The sequence below is a fragment of the Amphiura filiformis genome, chromosome 8, assembly GCF_039555335.1.
Source record: "Amphiura filiformis chromosome 8, Afil_fr2py, whole genome shotgun sequence".
NCBI classification, from domain to species: Eukaryota; Metazoa; Echinodermata; class Ophiuroidea; order Amphilepidida; family Amphiuridae; genus Amphiura; species Amphiura filiformis.
Genome location: NC_092635.1, coordinates 28,054,506 through 28,073,590, shown reverse-complemented (window position 1 = coordinate 28,073,590; position 19,085 = coordinate 28,054,506). Strand labels below are relative to the sequence as shown.

At 37.9% G+C, this 19,085-nt stretch overlaps 1 protein-coding gene across 1 annotated transcript in view; it reads left to right on the top strand.

Moving 5' to 3' along the window:
* Window positions 1-18,144, top strand: part of LOC140159479 (DNA polymerase subunit gamma-1-like) — a 29,443-nt gene extending 11,299 nt beyond the window's left edge. Inside the window, exons 9-22 of the mRNA XM_072182966.1 lie at window positions 401-642; window positions 1,044-1,095; window positions 1,540-1,623; window positions 3,014-3,171; window positions 3,741-3,912; window positions 5,740-5,875; window positions 6,719-6,825; window positions 11,002-11,141; window positions 12,326-12,457; window positions 13,995-14,051; window positions 15,293-15,407; window positions 16,505-16,756; window positions 17,557-17,674; window positions 18,007-18,144. Of these exons, the coding sequence (XP_072039067.1) occupies window positions 401-642; window positions 1,044-1,095; window positions 1,540-1,623; window positions 3,014-3,171; window positions 3,741-3,912; window positions 5,740-5,875; window positions 6,719-6,825; window positions 11,002-11,141; window positions 12,326-12,457; window positions 13,995-14,051; window positions 15,293-15,407; window positions 16,505-16,756; window positions 17,557-17,674; window positions 18,007-18,128 (1,887 nt within the window). The 3' untranslated portion in view covers window positions 18,129-18,144. The remainder of the gene's footprint in view (window positions 1-400; window positions 643-1,043; window positions 1,096-1,539; window positions 1,624-3,013; window positions 3,172-3,740; window positions 3,913-5,739; window positions 5,876-6,718; window positions 6,826-11,001; window positions 11,142-12,325; window positions 12,458-13,994; window positions 14,052-15,292; window positions 15,408-16,504; window positions 16,757-17,556; window positions 17,675-18,006) is intronic.
* The last annotated feature ends 941 nt before the right edge of the window (window positions 18,145-19,085 follow it).

The window sequence follows — 19,085 nt, the reverse complement described above, 5'->3', positions numbered from 1 at the left end:
GATATGATTGTGATGATTCACCACGCAGCGAAATTACAGCGCTTTGAATCCTCTGGAAAAAGCGCTATATAAATTCCGAAATTTATTATTATTTTTTATTTAACTGTGGTGTTCTATGTTGATTTAAAGTCATAATTGTGACTTTAATTCAAACCTGCTCCATTTTCCTAAAAATGCAATTAATTTGGCTGAATCCAATTAGGCATTAGTTGGGATATGTGTGATATGTCATAAAATCAGGTTTGAAAAAAAAATTGACCAAACTCATTTTGAAATACCATACATTATGACTTTAAAGCAGTTCAGCTTCTGGGAAATTGCTGTCCATTTTAGTTGAGTCTGTAAGGTGTTTTTAACAAGCTTTTAAAGTGTTATTATATAACTTTGAATGTATTACTAGGTGCGAGTTGCCCCAAAACTAATGAGATTAACATGGGATGGCTACCCGCTGCACTACAGTGATAAAGAAAGATGGGGATTCCTGGTACCAAAGGCAGGAAAGCAGCGTAGAAAGAATGGAAAGGGAGATGTGGCATCGGACAATGAATTTGTTTTAAGTGAAGAGGAGATGGAGAATAAAGAGGAAATACAGGCTGATGAGGACAAGGAGGAAGTGAAGGTGAAACCAGTGTTTCCTGTCAGGTTAGTCTTGATTGTATTTGAACTTGGGTGTGTGTGTTGAGCTCTAACTAGAGCCCATGTGTTAATCCTTTCCAAATTCCTAACCTTAACCTCAACCTTAACTCTGACTTATCCCAAAAGCACAAGACAGCCATAAAGTATCGGTTGAACTTGATACACTCAGGTGGTGAATTCAGATGAGCTGCTATTGATTTTATATCTGTTGTAAATTGTTAGGCAATTAAATAAAAAAGAATGGTGGGGTGTTTTTTCTTCAATGATATTATTTTCAATAAAAGTTTGTTCTTATTGAGATAAGTACTCCACTACCAAGTCATTGTTTTTTACTGATCTAGCTCATTATTGTAACCTTTTGATCAGAATTCCAGCTAATGTATCTAATTTGGGTGTTTGTTTGACAGGGAATTTGGATCCTTTCTGAGGGAAGTGAAGAAGAAGGCCAAAGAAGAAGCGGTGAGTACAGGAGAAATATAAATGAGCACATTAGATGTCAGCAAAAAGGTTGGATTTTTCTTTCATACATATGCCGTTGTGCTTATGGATATACCTTCCTGAGATGGCCTATAGATAGTCTTTTTGGAATATCTGTGTCAAAAACTAGGAAATCAAATTAATGTTAAAACTAAGTAGCATTAAAAACACTTCTGGTAGGAGCTATTTTCAGCATTCCTTCTTAGCTATATACATTGGATACTACTTGCCAAACTTGCAAACTTTTGAGAGATTTAGAGGGTTTGTCAAAACTTGATTTATAGCACTTTTGGCTACATATGTTTGAGCTTGTTCATAACTGAATCAAGTTCTTCCACTTCTAGATTTGTATTTGTCTTATTTGTCAAGTTACATTTGAATGATCTGTGTGATATTTTTATGCCCTTATCGTATTATTCTTTACAGAAAAAGGTGCATACCATGCACAGAGGTTCCAGGGCGTATGATATTGGCATCGACAATTGTGATTTCCATAGGTTACCACACAAGGTATTTATTTTGATGAGGGCAAGCGGAATGCAACATCATACAGTTTGATCAGCTGCTTGTAATCGGCGGGCCTCATAACATCGCTGATTAATATAATAATATTTTATTTGGGTAATTGCCTTGTTACATCTTGTCAGAAGCATCACAAACTATTAATTGAAAGCCATATACTTTGTCTACTTTCTTTAACACGCAAAATGTAGACCAGACAGGTCAACTATATCACTTTTAACATGGGTCTATTTTTCGGCGTAGTGGTAAAAGCCTAACAATTCCCGCCGATTACGAGCTGATCGAAGTATAGGTATTTGTAATATGCAAACATGAATAAAATGCAAGCAATAATAATGATGGTCAAGATAATAATGAAGCTAATAGTGCTATTCAGGTTATGTTTTAGCTGTGAAATAGAGGTAGACAAGGTTCTTTTCATCACTTAGCTACCAGCAAAAAGCAAATGCTCAAGATGTGTACCCATTAAACATTTATATCAGGCTGTGAAGATTGATAAAATGTACACCATCCACCAACACACCCCTACTTGTGTGTTGGGGTGCTTGTGTGACTTCCATGTGTATCTTAAGTATAATACACATCTTGTGTGTCTTTTTTTAAAATCTTATGTGTGTATTTTTACATCTTGTGTGACTTTTTGTGTGTATCTGTCTGTTAAGTTATAATCTTAGAAGATATAAGGTTATCTGATCAATCATGTGAGTGGTACAAATAAAACCATGTATTGCATAGCGTTGCTGGGCAGGAAAACCTTTGTAAATTTTCACTTTTATTCATTTGGCAACATGGAGCACAATACAAAATGTCAAATCTGAAGGTATTTTCATTTTACACTAACATCTTTGAACAGTTCAGCAGATGTGTGTCCCTGCAAAATTGACAATACCTTCAAATTTGAAATTTTGTTCTGTTCCCTGTTTTGCCAAATGAGTAACAGGGAAAATTTCCACAAGAGGTTTACCCCTTGGATGACTTCAAAATTTAAAAAGCATTGACTTTGCTATCTTGGTTTTTAAAAAAAGAGCATTTTGGGTAAATTTGAGCTACAAAATTATCATTTTGGGTAAATTTGAGCTAGATATATGAATTTCCTCCCAAACACCACTCGCCACTAAAACTTTGTTTAGCTACAATTCTGCACATATGACTTGTTCATAAATGCTGTAACTGTGTTTCAGTGAATTATCCTCTGCAAACATAAATGCTAAATATATATAGAATGTTGCTTTGTATATTGTAGATCAATTTCATGCTGCCATTGTCACAAAGGCTGTGTGTTATTAAAACTTGTTTTAAATAATTATCAGATTGGTTTTGTATCTTTAATCCAAACTTTCATTCTGTATTTATTTTAATATCTAATTGACATTTCCAGGATGGTCCAAGCAATATGGTTGGCAATCCCCTTTCACAAGATTTTCTGAACAAAATGGAGGATGGAACACTTGCATCCGAGGGCGGTACTGAAGCGCAACGGATCCTGGAAATCAACGTTCTCATTTCATTTTGGCGCAATGCAAAGAAGAGAATCATGTGAGTTGACTTTGACAAATGTCAGCGGGGTTCCTTTACATAGCCTGATGTTTGCTCTTCCAAATTTGGTTTGCCTTCCTATCCCACCTCAAGTGCATATAATGCTCACATATGAATAAGAAAGAAAGAACAGTTTACCAACCCAAAGTGTTACAATTAAACAAGACAACAAATAAACACAAATATCAACCGGCATACAACCCCCATGGGATTCGAATCAAACCCATGACCCTCCGATCTCTAGATCGACGCTCTATCCATTAGGCTACCAGCTCCCACTGATACATTAAAACTGGGTCTTGTTTTGTTTAAGTAGTTGGTCTGGTGGGAACCATTCAAGCAACTTGCTCAAGTCAAGCTTTACAGCTTATGTAAGCAAACTAGCCTATACAGTGAGTAAAGAAATAAACAGAATTGAACAAAAACAACAAAGAAAAGAAGGCCACTCCCAACAAATCAAGTGACAATCTTACACTTAGTCCTTGGGTCAAGAAATAAGAAATTGGAAATTCTTATGCCATGCTCCGATCTAGGCTGTCAATAAACTTTATTATTAATGCTTTCTTTAGGTCACAGCTAGTAGGTAATCTTGAAAAGAGAGATCTTCCCAGAGCAGTGACTACCAATTCTAACTATGATGAGGCCAGTTTTTATGGTGCTATTGTACCCAGAGTTATAGTATCAGGAACAATGACTAGGCGTGGTGTAGAACCAACATGGCTGACTGCCAGTAATGCTTTGGTAAGTGACTTTCTTACTATGGTGTGGTGAGATTTTATAGTGCTATTGTACCCAGAGTTAAAGCCATGTTGTAAAATTTCCATAGAAATAGACTTGTAGCAGTCAAGTTAGCTCAATCGATAAGGCGTTTGACTATGGTGCAAGATGTTGCAGGTTTGAACCCTGGCAGTGCCTAGTACGCTCTCGTGGAAAAATTAAGTTAGCTTAAAATTCCCCTGGCCAGGGAACTTACTGCTAATTTGTCTCATTGTAACCCGTACGAAACTCGGGGAGATGATCCTGGTTGCGAAGGTTATTTGTGGAATGTCTAGGGTGTGCGCTCTTGAAGCAGCAAAGTCCCAGAATTGTTGTTTATGGTTTATGGAATGATGTGGGGCTGTAGTGGTCAGCGACAACCTGTAAAGTGTGCTGACTTGTGGATCAACGTCTAGGCGTTGTGCCTGTGCGTAGCGCACTATAAATCACTGCACTTTTTTTTTGTATTTCTATTCCACAAATTATAACAAATGTCAAATATATCCCCTTATAATTTTGACTAATTCCACAAATTAATTTTGACCAATTCCACAAATTATGACAAATGTCAAATATATCCTTGTTTAATTTTGAGCTGAACAACGGAAAAGAACTGTAAAGAAAATCGCATTTTAATTCCAACATCAATTTCGCCAGTGTGTGTCACTCTGTCGGTTGTGACTGAGGTCGGTCCTGTTGAAGTGTTATGATCATCCTTTATGCCATGTACGGAGAGTGTTATCAGCATTGTGCATGCGTTTGACTAATATTTTGATTTTATGAATAAAACAACAAGACACATCATTTGATTTAAAAGTATTGCATTTTGTCACAAATACAGCACATGAAGCCTTGATTTTTATGCAGGGTATGTTTATTAAAGTACATTACAATCATATAAAAATCAGAATTTTGACAAAACTTGAGGGGTCCTCTTCAGCAAATGTTACTGTATGGCTTTGCAGTATCAGGAACCATGACTAGGCCTGGTATATAATTAAAATAGCTGACTGCCAGTAGTGCTTTGGTAAGTAACTTTCATACGATGATTGGGAGAGATTTTAAGGCGCCATGGACCATGACTAGGCCTGGTATAGAAAAAAACATGTCTGACTGCCAGTAATGCTTTGGCATCTTGTCACCATGGACCCAAACTTATTCTATGTTATTTATTTTCATTTGTTTCAAATGTATACCACTGTTGCTTCCACCAGCATTGAATATAAGGGGATGTGTGATCAATAAGTAAAATACATTTGATGTACTATCTCTGCATATCCCCCAAATAGTTAATGATATGATTTGGGCCACTGTGATCCACACAAAAATGTGAGTACAGTTTTAAAAAAAACCTCAATTATGTGTGAAAATGTTGGGACATTGCATTTTACACATATCTACACGCCTGTAATAATGTTTTAACACTTAAAAGTGCTGAATGGAGTGGCAGATGATTGTACTATGTGAATACCCTTACCACAACTTTGCTTGGATGGGGAGGAGGGAGGAAGCAAAAAATCTTCAACTATGAAAACATGACATTATTTACCACTTTGCACATATATTAAGTGTCCAGGCCTGTAACCAGATTTTTTTCTCTCTACAATTGACATTTTTGGCCCAATTTTGCTATTTTTTACAGGCAAAGCATACCTTTTGCAGATTTATGGGGGGAGTGCATCACCCCCACTGCACCTCCATGCTACAGGCCAGGTCCAGGTCCCTTCACAAGATTGAGTTTGTAATTGTTTGTTATTGAATTAGGGTATGGTTATTATTCTAATTAATTTATATCTTGATTATTTTTCCCAGCCACATAGAGTTGGAAGCGAGTTGAAGGCCATGGTGCAGACACCACCAGGTTATCACTTTGTTGGAGCTGATGTAGATTCACAAGAGCTATGGATAGCAGCACTTATAGGGGATGCATACTTTGCTGGATTTCATGGTAGGATGGCTTTATAATGTGTTTTGATCAAGCAATACAGGTTGTCTGTTGAGCAAAAGGTTTTGGCTAACATGCTGGAAATCCCAATTGAAGTGAGACATGCAGTTCCTTAGATATAATGATCATAATGCTGCAGAAAATAAAGAAGCACATAACAATTTTGTATACTTTCTTAGACTTAAAATCAATTTTTGTCACTAACGACTCATTTGCCATATTGTGTCATTTATGTTTTTAAATAATATATCATCCATCAGCAATTGAATCAACATTTGTTGTTTGATTTTGTATCATTTTAATGTTATAATGTTTTACTTTGTAATTTTCATGCAATTCAGCATTTGCTGTAAGATGAGGAGGTTTGATATGAGTACGGTGATATGAATCCACTTATTTCTGGTTCTTTGTAGTCAGAATTGGATTCTTTTTCATTTTTTTTTCATTTATCACCACCGAACAAACATGAAAAGCAATATATCAGTGAGAAACTAAAAGCAGGCTTGAGTTCTAGCAGAGAAAATATCATCAATATTGTAGCTGTGCAAAGTATTTTGCTGAATTTGGCAATTCCAGCTATATATTTTAGCATTTTTATTCATATCTTCATTATTACTATTATTACTCAATTTTAGTGGGGGAGGGAGGGAGGTAATGATATGGATTAAACTAATAGTTTTGGTCAAAACAGTAAAAGTAAAAAATTCCAGGGAAATTTCCAAAAAATATCCCATTGTCATTGCATTGATTATGTGGTCCAGGAAATACACTTTGTCACTCAATTGCTAACAAACTTGTCTTCAGAACAGCTTTAATAGTTGGAAAACTTTTTTTGTCATGTGACAGGCTGTACAGCGTTTGGGTGGATGAATCTAGCTGGTAAGAAGAGTGATGAGACGGATCTACATAGTGTGACTGCACGAAATGCAGACATCAGCAGAAATCATGCCAAGGTGAACAACATAATTTTATACACATCACCAAAATGCATTATTGCTATACATTGTAAATGCATATAAATACTCCCACTGCTATTTTGTGATGGATAAAAATGCTACAACGTATTTGGCAAATTCAAGGGGCTCTTCAAGTCAGGGCCATATTGGGCCTCAAAATCTGTGCAGGCATTTATTACATAGCCTGCTTGTCAAAGTTCAGATGGGTGTGGTTAAGATATTTGGATCTCTTGAATTACTGGTAGAAACAAGTATATTATGTGAAAGCACCTATTTTAAATGTTCTTTTTTGAAATGTTTGGTACATGTAGGATACTCAAATTCTTAGCCTTGCCTTCCCCACTATACCATTTTTCACCCTGATGTGGCAGTGACATTAATGCGGTGAGGCAGCTGTTTCATGCAAGCATATATGTGGCATCCTATAACGTGTATGTGTATATGCCACACTTTGAGTGAACGCTAACGATTTGAACCTGCGCCCAATGAAATACACACTGATGTCACTGCCACATAAGGGTAAAAAATACCTCCTTCAATTTGAATTATCTAGTGTTGTTATGATTTCAATAAAAACAATGATTGATTGAAAGCTATCTGTTCAGTGCAAGGCAAGGTAGACAGCACAGTTTTGTTACTGTAACATGGAGCATCTACAATATTGTTACTGATACAGGCAGCTGTACAAACATCATTATTGTAAGCCCAATCAATTGTAATGTTTTTGTGTCTGCCTTTCATCTCTTTAGTAAAAAACCCACTCATTTAGAGGCATATATGCTTGCAGATGGAATTCTGCGGTATTGGCATACCCAAGTGATATGCCTAACACCTTTTACCCAGGGAGCAGAGATGGTCCACCTGCATCGGGAAGATATAAAAACCTCATGGGTGTCAAACAGTTTAGTGGGGTCAAATAAACACCCCTAGGGTGGACACGTACAAAAATCTTCTGCACGGGGCCTACAACGGGGGGGTCACGTGTGTGGGGGGTCCATTTTAGTAAATTTTGCTCAAAGTATATTGTGTTTGGTGTCAAATGAAAGGAAATTTAATTTCAAACACTGGAGGTGGTGTTGGTTTTGTCAATTTATCATCCTGCAAAGAGTTACACTTAATTTAAGGTGTACATGTAGGCCTATACTATAGTGACGAATGCTTGGTTAATGAGGCTATATATTGTATACTGTATTACTGTCCCTATCTAGAATACTACTAGTGAAAATGCTAGCTATTTCAGTGGAATGTTTCATTCTTATAGGAACTGTTTTCTGCAATGGTACCTCTAATACCCTTTGGATGTCTTCTTCAGATCCACTTTCTTTTTCATCACTTGACTCCAATTCACCTGCCAGTTCCCTTTCCGAGTCTTCTTGCAGCTTTGCTCGACTACAGGTATCAGGATGTCCTCTGCAGATACAGCCAGTATTGTAGCGTCTGGATGCAGTTTCTTTGGTACCCTTTGCTGCAGGAGCAGTGGGTTCCTTTTGACACATTTGGTGGCCATGGTGGATTTCTCATTGCTTGTGGAACTACGATGTCCCCCTCTAAAGTCCATCCGCATTCCTTGGGATCTGGGAGGAAGGATAGCGATGTGTGCTGTTTTGTCTATGATGCATGCATATGCTGCTCTCTCCAGATGCATCCTCAGTTGGCGGTAATCTCTTTAAATAGTAGTATCACTCTTCAGAAATTTGTGAGCCCAGAGCTATTACACTGAGCGATGTCATTGCTAGAAGAGTAGACTGAAAAGAACAACTGCCGCGCCTGGTCAGTGTCGTCATCTGTCAGGTTGTGGTCAGCCTCTGCAAAACTAGCAAGATGATCCAGTGGAACAGTCTTGCTTTTCTCTAACCATGTAGGCTTTCCGATGAAGAAAGGGTAGCTGGTAATGTCTCGTCCACTGATAAAGTCCAAGGATGTTTTAGGAGTACCAGGAAAGGGGTCAGGTGTACCAAAGACAGGGTAAAGGGTAATGAGGGTCACGGGGACAACAGTTTATGGGTCCAGGCAAATATTAAGGGGTTAAGGGATCCAGGGATGGGATTATGGGTATCAGCAATGGGGTTTGGAGTACCAGGGTTAGGGGTTCAGTGGACGGAGTTAGGGGTGCCAGGAATGGGGTCAGGGAGAGTCCCATAGTCAGTGTTAGGGGACCCAGGGATAAGGTTAGGGGTACTTAGGATGGAGTCAGAGGTTCCAGGGTTTGGGTAATGGGTACCGGGACAGAGTTAGGTGTACTGAGGATGGAGTTGGGAATCGAAAGGCATGTTTAGGGGTACGGAGAAGGGGCTATAGGGGACACTGGACAGGGCAAAGGGTACAACAGGTTATGACTTGAAGGGGTTAAGGGGTTTCAGGGATGACCAGCCATGGGATTTTGGGTACCAGGGACAGGGTTGGGGGACCCGGCAGTTAAGGGTTCAGGAATAAGGTTAGAGGTCACAATCGTGTTAAAGGTCCGTGGAGAGGGTCAGGGGTACTGAGAATGGAGTTATTGCTCCCATGGTCGGGGTAAGGGTACGGGCATTTGGTAAGGAAAACGGTTGGGGTTACAGGTACCGAAGATGGGCTTAGGGTCCCAGGGACGTGCCATGGGTCTCGGGGACGTAGTTGGGGGTTCCAAGAATGGAGGTAAAGGTCCCATAGTTGGTGTTATAGGTCCCAGGAATATATAGGGCAAGGGTACAGGGATGGAGTTAGGGGTCCCAGGGTTGGTGTAATGGGTACCAGGAATGGGGTAAGGGGTATCGGGCATTGGGAAAGGGGAACCGGATATGTGTTTACATGTATTGAAGTTGGGGTTATGATACCAGGGACGGTTACCCAGCTGCCAAAGATGGGCTTAGGGTCCCAGGGACATGTCATGGGTCTCGTGGAAGTAGTTAGGGGTTTCAGGAATGGAGTTGGTCTGCCAGATATATAGTGTAAGGGGTACAGGGGTACTAGGAATGGTGTAAGGGTACTGACATTGGATAAGGGGAAACAGGTGTGGTGTTACAAGTAATGAAGATGGGGTTAGGGTCCTAGGGACGGGTCATGGGTATCGGGGACGGAATTAGGGATTCCTAAAATGGAGTTAAAGTTCAATAGTTGGTGTAAGAGGTCCCGGGAATAGGGTAAGGAGTTGGGGATGGAGTTAGGGGTCCCAGAATTGGATACCAGGAACAGGGTAAGGGGTACCGTGGGCATTGGGTAAGGGGAACCGGATATCGGTTTACAGGTACTGAAGATGATTAGGAGACTTCAGATATCTCGGAGCATGGACGGCTAGCACAGAACATGATATCAAAACACGTAAGGCATTGGCTTGACGAAGATGATTATGAATATGATTAGGAGTATGGAGTTTGGATAGTCCCGGGGTGTGTTAGGGGTACCGTACTAAGGACTGAGTAAGGGTTCAAACTCAAGGTCCATGCGCTTGCTTGTGGTCAGAGAGAGAGGTGAGCAATATGAGAGATGCAGATTTGATGCTGCATTACTATATTAGGCTCTATATTGGCTATAGCTGGGTCAAGGACTGGTTTTGATAAGTCGGGTCTCTGTTACTAGGCAGAGGATATTCATGATAGAAAGGTGGTCAATTCTATAAGTAGGAGTGGGTCTACAGGAACCTAAATCGTAAAGATTAAGAGGATCTAGCTACTTGTTATCTATTAAGAACCATGGAAAGAATGTGAAACAGCACATCAGAGTAGTGTATTGACTGCAAAATTTAACGAAATATGATATATACCACACATCATATATGCTTAGCTCTACTTCATCTGATAACCCCCCATTATCCACCCCAAACCCCCCCCCACCACCACCACCACACTATAATGGTGGCCCAGTCCAATCAAATGAATGGCATAATTTTAAGCATTAATTTAATCATCTTTGTGTAAAATAAAAGTGATTTTGTCACATTTAGTGTATTATATTAAGTATTACGCTGCAAAATGGGTTTCTGGGGGCAAACTTTGACCCCCATAACACCCCTGTGCAGCTGATTTCAAAACGTGTCCACCCTAGGGATGTGGTGTATAGTCCATAGAATCCATCTATATAGGACACGTTTTTATATCTTGCCAAGTCAGTTTGCATCAAAATATGGGGGTTTGCTCCCTGGGTATTTTGTTAATGATAATCTATCCTGTTATCTCTTATTTATTTTTATTTTTGTAGGTGATTAATTATGCACGTATCTATGGAGCAGGAGAAAGGTTTGCCACAAGACTTCTGAAGCAGTTCAACTATCAAATGTCTTATGATCAATGCGTGAGCAAGGCCCAGAAAATGATGAAGAGTACCAAAGGAACCAGAGTGTAAGATAACTATTCTTTAAAGTGGTACTACACCTCTTGATAAATTTGTAGATATTTTTGCTTTTTATCAAAAATAATAACACACTGGTAACAAAAGTTATGTATATTATAGGGGCAAGGAATCCAGTTACTACACTGGAATTTCAGTGACTCAAGACAAGTGGTATGTTATTTATGATATATAGGAAAAGAGGTACCGCTAGAATGTACCTCATTTCTTAACATATATAATGAACCACTTGTTTTGAATCACTGAAATTTCAGTGAAGTAATTGGATTCCTTGCCCCTATATATACATAACCTTGTTACCAGTGTGTAGTTATTTTTTGAGAAAAATCTGAAATAAATAAAAAAAATTTAAATACGAACTTAAGGGTAACAAGTCAAATTTTGGCAGTGCTCTGTCTAAATAGTTGTAAAATGATGTGAAAAAGTTTAAGGTGCTATAAAATGAATTGATCGATTACTTGATTTGTTTGACATTTATTAACCAAGACAGGAAAAGAATAGGGAACCCAATGAAGTCCTTGCTGAGAATTTTGGACATTTGGAGGGAATTTTTTTTTTTTCCAAATAAGAAAGTGCATGCACATAACATATAGACGAATCCAACAAGCCAAGTGATGGTCAGAATTCAGTTGGCCATTAATGGGTCCCGTCTGCACCAAACTGGTGTTGTTACTGCCCAATTGGGTGGATTAAATCCACTTAAAAATCGATGTTGAATTGTATTGTGTTGTAAACTTTCATCATTCTTTTGTCTATGTGTAACATGGATGATGGAATGCAGTTAAATATCCCCGCCAAGGCCACATCATTACACATTTTAGGTGGAATAGACCTAAGGGGGGACCCAGGTATGGCTGCCATTGAGGTGTAGGAATGCATGAAAATGGATTTGTCTATAGTGGGAAATGTTGCTATCTTGATACAAAATTGATATTTTTTCAAACCTACTTATCAATATTTCTTGAGGATATTGCCATGTCTGTCCATTCCACAATTTGATTATTAAAAATGTGTTGAAATACTTATTATTATGTTTAACTTTTCTTATTTCTCACAAACTTGAAATTGCTTACCGAGAGGAAGCTTTCATCCAGTGTTCTCTTGGATGTCTTCAGCCCCAATATTTGGCACTTATTATTATTTTGTTCTGTTTTCTTGTTATGTTATTTTCCAGGTTTAGATTAACTGGGGAAGGAAAGAATCTCATTAATGGGAATACAAGCAATGGCAGAGAAGAAGATGATGATGCTGGTTCTGATTCTTGGGTCTCTGCTGATGGTTTGAAAAAATTGAAGAAAGTATCAAAGTAAGTGTCATTAGATGGTATTTAATTTACTTCCAGCTTTTGACTAACTTGTTTATCTTATGGATGAATTATGGACAGGGTTTACTTTAACACACAAATCACACGTATTTACATGTTCACATACTTTATGGACCCCTTCAAATCCCGTAGTCAAAAGTCCAACGCGTACAAAATCTTGAAAACGTACGCGATCAAATATTGCATGACTTGAATAAAGAAACGCCTGATATTGTGCATTTATTTTCTCAATTTGTTCGGAAATAGCCCAATTTTGCCTCACTGTAGTCAAAGTTAATGACATTTCGCCAAAATGTGTAAAAATTAAGACAATTTGTGTTAAAATTTCGCCAACATTTTTGAATTTTTGTACATCAATGGGTCCAAATTTCTTGAAAAATGGTATATTGATGGATCCACTTTCGAATTCACAGCGGCACACCCCTACCCAAACCAAACTTGAGTCCCCCCTCTCCCAACCCCGGCCAAATTACCATTGCCAACTTATTTTATAAGTGGTTCCATTTTCATTTGGGGTGATGGCAGGGGTCTGCGTCTGTAAGCATTGAATCAATTGAACATTGTCAAAAAGACGAAGAAAATTACCCTTTTTTATTATGATAATAGTATTTTATGTGATTCATGCACCTTATTCGGTGAAATTGCTTACATAAACGGTAACTCCAAAAATACAAACAATGTTTAAAATGTCTTTCAAAATAAAAAATACCCCAGGATAATTAGAGGTTATGAACTCAAGACTTTTTGTGTGTGGAGAAATTAAGATTTTTAGACTTATTAGAATTGAAGAAAATGTACTATAACAATATTTATTTGAATTACCAAAATACAAAGCGAGCAAGTAAATGGTAATTCAGGAAAGAAAAATAGATTTGTTATGTCCAAACACAGGGGCCTTTCCTTTCCTGTGAGAGAAGTAATTCATCGGTAGAGCACCAGCGCAGTCAACTTCGGAGCCTTATTTCACCCTTATACAGAAGAGCACTCCATTTTAATGCCTCTTTGAAGGTGTCTTGGGAAGTATTTCTTGAACTGCATATCTTCTTGTCTTGGGTAGGCATCAATCAATTCTCTGAGGTATCTAGACTTAGGACCAGACTCTGGTGGGTTAAACCGGTTTTAAGGGCACCCAACCGTCCCCGCTTCCCTCATAGCATATTCCAGTGATGACATAAACTCCATCAGCCGAAATGATCCCGAGCACCTGCGTACACACAAGCTCAAGTGCAGCGAGCTCAAAAGGACATCCTCAGAATTCATTAAAAAAAACACACACACGTCCACCCCCCACAAAAATATAAAATATGAATTGTTGAAAGTCTGCGTACTTGATGCTACTAAAGGGTGATTACTCTGTATTTCCAAATGAGGTCATTATAACCTATAAGTAGGCTGGAAATAAGGGATAAAGTCACCCAAAAATTGCAATGTGCATCTTATATTTACATGTTGTTTTTTTCTAAAGTTCGCCTTAATTAAGTTTTCATCTAAAATTGTTTTCTTTTTGTGTTGTTGTCAGGAAAAAAGGGGAGATTGGTGAATCGATTACCGATGTCCAGCATTGGGTAGGGGGAACGTAAGTAAACAATTACACATGTCACAGATGCCACTTTTCAGGAAATTTCCCAATTTCAGGAAATTCTAAAGAAAATTCAAAAAAAATTCCATGTTTTTCAGGACATGGCTGGTTGTTAACAATTGGGTAAAACATTCATTACTACTCACCAGCAGTCTTAAGCTTATGCATGTGTATTAGTAGCTTTTTATCTCTGTCCCATCAGGAAACAAGAATTATTTTGAAAATATGTTTAACTTTTGTCATTTGGTTGATTGGGGTATAATCGTAGCAGTTATTTTCTGTTCAATATCAGTCATACCTGATGAATATTGTCCTGGGTAGGATTAGGCATACCGTATTTACTCGAATAGATGCCCCAAGGGGTGTTACATTTTCCAAAAGGGGGGCTGTTATAATTAGAGGTCATTTTTAGAACGATAATTCCCGTTAAAATCATTAGGTAAACTTAAAACTCATGCTGAAATGACAAACTTTTGAACTTAGGAACAATGACTTTCGGTTCACTTTTGGGTTTGCGACCAGATTTTCGCCAATTACCAATATCATCAGGAACCATGTGTGCACCTTGGTAAGCTTACTACACAAGATTGAAATGTCAGCATTTTTTAAACATCTTGGTTGAAAAAAGACCATTCAAGGAAATATGGTATGTTCACTGGAGGGGAGTACTATAATAGCCCTGGTAGAAAGATTTTAAAGAGTAAAATGCAAATACCTATTACACTACGTCCAAAGATACTGTGAACTTAATGAGGTGGAGCTGAAAATGATAAAAATTACAAAAACACTTTCATATTGTGGAAGTGGAATTTGGAAACATTTTCATTCTTACATGAGAATTTTGTTAAATTAGCTTGCTATTTTGAGAACTCTTTCTGCACTTGTATTTAGATTTTGTATATGTGACATGATCTGGTCCATGGGGGCCAAAGGAGGCATTTTGGAAAATTGAGTTAATATAATTATTACCTTACACAAGCATTAGGCTTTCATTTTCTGAAAACACCAAAAGTCTAGCATACTTGGTTAACCCCAGACGGAAATTCTGAAGTTCTGAAGTTTTGTGATGTCTATTTTCTTATGTATTTTATTGTTTTTTACTCCATATTTTTGCCGTTATCTCAATTTCAAGTTTGCCGCCTTTGGCCCCCATGGTCCAGATCGTGTTACATATGTTACATTTACATTTTATCTTAGAAATAAAGCATTGTATTTTGCCACCTCTCCTTTGATTACAGAGAGTCCTCCATGTTTAATGCATTGGAGAAGATTGCTAACAGTCCGTCACCAAAGACCCCAGTCTTAGATTGCTGCATCAGCAGAGCTTTGGAACCACAGTCTGTTGGTGAAGATGTAAGTTATGTAAAGTAAATGTTTTTAATGCAGTCCATGTGCGCGCTGGTGATTATCGATCGTGTAGAAGAGGCGAGGTTGACGCCCCAATGGGTCAAGCCTATCAGCAAATCAGCGTCAACAACATGATTGTTTATCACTTTTGCGTTCACGCTTGTATACGCTCAATGCAAAGGACATACCACGGGAGAATTAAAACATTCACTTTAAACAAACAAATAATGATGGGTGTATCAAATACAATGCAATGACAGAAATTACATAAACACACACCCATCTGGTTCATTTTTGTGATGTTGAACTGTATAGAACCAGAACCACACATACTCAAACCATTTCCATTTCTTAGCATTTATCAAACATTAATAATTTGAAAACTATAGTCATAATATAAACAACATTGTAATTCTTAAGATTCAACAGCAAATGTGTTACGACAAGCAGTACGTGTCGATCCACAAGCAAAACCAATTGAAATTTTTCCTTTTTACAGTCTTGCTGATTGTGTAGCAATATAATGGTCCAATTGCATCAAAATTACTTACAGGTCCATTTTAAAAACAATGATATACAAAAATCGTCAACCCTCTTTCAGCTCATTTTTCTTGATCAAGTCAGAAACATGCAGTTTGCACTCAATTGTGTTTCAAAGTTAGATTCTAAACATTTCCATTTTGGGGTGAAAATTGGGGGGATCTGGATTTGGACAATACAGTTCAACACCCCTAGTGGGGAAAGACCGGAACGTGTGTGTGTGCTATTTAAAGTGTTCTAGATGAAGTGGTGTTTCAGCTGGCTTTTGAAGGCTTTTGGGTCTTCTATTGATATTAGCGATTCTGGCAGTAGGTTCTTAAAAACACATCTTCAGTTTGATCATCTGAATTCATGTCAAATTCCAGAAATTTCAGCAGATCAAAATGTTGAGTTCAGAATGGGTAAATTATTTACCTAAAATATTTGAACTTAAACATCCAAATTTCTATGTTGTCTCTCTGTTAAGAAGTAGTTTTTCATTTTGAGCGTTTGCAAATTTAAAGAATTCTGTATGTATGGACCTTTAGTTTTCAGCACAAATCCATTTAACTATCCCATTTCAGTTCATGAATAGTCGCATCAACTGGGTGGTGCAGAGCTCGGCAGTGGACTACCTTCATCTCATGCTTGTGTGTATGCGTTGGCTGTTTGATGAGTACGGTATAGAAGGACGATTCTGTATCAGCATCCATGATGAAGTGCGTTATCTGGTCAAGAGCAATGATCGCTACCGTGCTGCACTGGCATTACAGATAACCAACCTGTTGACTAGATCTATGTTTGCATACAAAATGAAGATGGACGATTTGCCACAGGTATGTGTGGGTTACTGAAAGTAAATGGGCTGTTCTAGTTGAAATCCTTACACATACATCCAAGACACCAGCTTTATCTCCCACACAAGGGGTGTAGATTTCAAATGGACTCACCCATTCAGGTAGCCCTATTTGAGATTGATACTCCCTGTCTGGAAGATTAAGGTCATGTAGTACACCGGGGGTGCATGGATTTCAACTGGAATAGTCCAAATATATGTGTCATGCATAACAGGCCTTCCATTTTGTTTAATAAAGTCACTTAACTTTTACGCACATATATTTTAGGCCTTAAAACATCAGCATTTGTATCTTGTGCTCATATGAAGAATGGGCTTTTATGCACTTTTTGTCATCTATATATCTTTGGCATTTTTAATTTGTTTTTCCTTTCAGCCCACTTTGGGGCTTTTTGGCCTGCATCCACCTGCTTTTTCAGGTTTTTCTCACCAGTTTCAGGTTTTTGAGTGAAACTGAGTGGTTGCGTCTCTGCAAGACAATATTTTGTGTTAAACACAAAACACTGCAAGGTTTTAGGGCTGAAAGGTTTTGTAAACTTACTATCAATTCTAATGTTTGTACAGTAATGGATATACAATAATTGCTATCCTACACAGTAAAGTTTATGTAATTTTGAATCTTTGTTAGCTTGAAGGTCCATGGTAATTGTTAAATATATGAATTAAAAGTGAGATAATGTATGAATTGTTATAGTGTAAATGTTCATAAGCTTGATCAATTTATAATGCTAGCAGTTCTTTGACACTAGTTTTCCTCTACCCTTCATGTCATTTTTACAGTCTGTAGCTTTCTTCAGTGCTGTTGACATTGACACAGTGCTACGCAAGGAAGTAACAATGGATTGTCAAACCCCGTCAAATCCACATGGTTTGGAACGAGGCTATGGAATTCCACAAGGTTAGTCGAGAACTTGCGCACATTGATCAGGCCCAGTTAAACAAGATATAGTTTGAATCAATATAAGGTAGTATGTATTTACAACTGAAGCCAATACATTTTAACAAAGGCTGTGCATGGAGAGTAGGATTATGCTCCTGTGCAAGGTAGGATTTCTTTGATGCACAGTTACTGCTGAGACCAGGGGTTGGTTCACAAAACTCTGTCATAAACACAAGACAGTCGCATAAGTCAATCACATGTTATATTTTAAATATCGAAGTGTCAGTTTGAAGCATTAAAAAAACAAGTGGTGAATCCAAACCATATCGTTCCTTTTCCCTTTGATACAGGAGAAGCCTTGGACATCCATGAAATCCTAGAAAAGACAAACAGCTCACTCTCCAGCCGCAATCAACCTAAACTACCGGAAAAAGAACCAGATGCGATGTCAGAAGCTACGGCCTCAGGATAATACCTGGTTACTTATGTATTCAACATTTACAGCTGCAGGTTACTTGGAATCACTTGAAGGCCAGTTATAATGTGATATATCACTACAAACCATAATCGACCTAACAAGGAAAAATCGACGTAACTTAAATCCCCCACAACAATGAGGAATTATCTCTGCAATCTTTTATGTTTTTAGGCATTATTAGGCAGTGTTAGGACGACCCACTTCAATTTAGAGGCGGTATACAAAGCTGTTTTACCCAATCTTACGTCATGAGTTAGGATGGCACCCAATTTATTTTGGGTGCAAAACCGCTGCGTTTTGCAAAACATCAGCTTGGTAGCATGTCAGCACTAGAAAGCCACGGTATCAGCCAAACACAACTCCTACAATCGATCGATAGGAACCACTTCCGAGCCAGCTCAAGTGCGTGCTATAAAATCGATTTTGTTGTTGATCATGATCGCCGAAGCTCCACTACACTGTTTGTTCCAATTTAGGCATAGCATGGAAGAAAATATCTCTTTTTTCCATGGGCATAGTATTTGTATTTCTGCCGTGGAGTCGGTTACCCCAGCATTAAAAATAATAAATGAACCGTGAATATAAGTTTCTTCTGTTTGCTTAATTTTTCCATGCGTGTATTAAAACTAGTAATAATTAACTTACTTAAAAAAAATTGTAGGTTAAACCATGTGGTTAAAAAATGGACCATTTGTTTTTAGAAATGACCGAGCGAAGATGACAAAAAATGTAGCATGAGAAAAATATATTAAAACAAAAATGCAGATTTAGGAGTGATCCTGGGGAAGTGACCTGTCAAATACGTAGGCCTATATCGGTCTGCAATTATTTAAACAATATTATAAATGTACGTTTAAAATTCATCAAATTCGAAATCGCAATTTATTTATGATATGATGAATTTCAAATAAATAAACTAGTCAATATTAGCTTGCGCTGTTTGCAATAAAT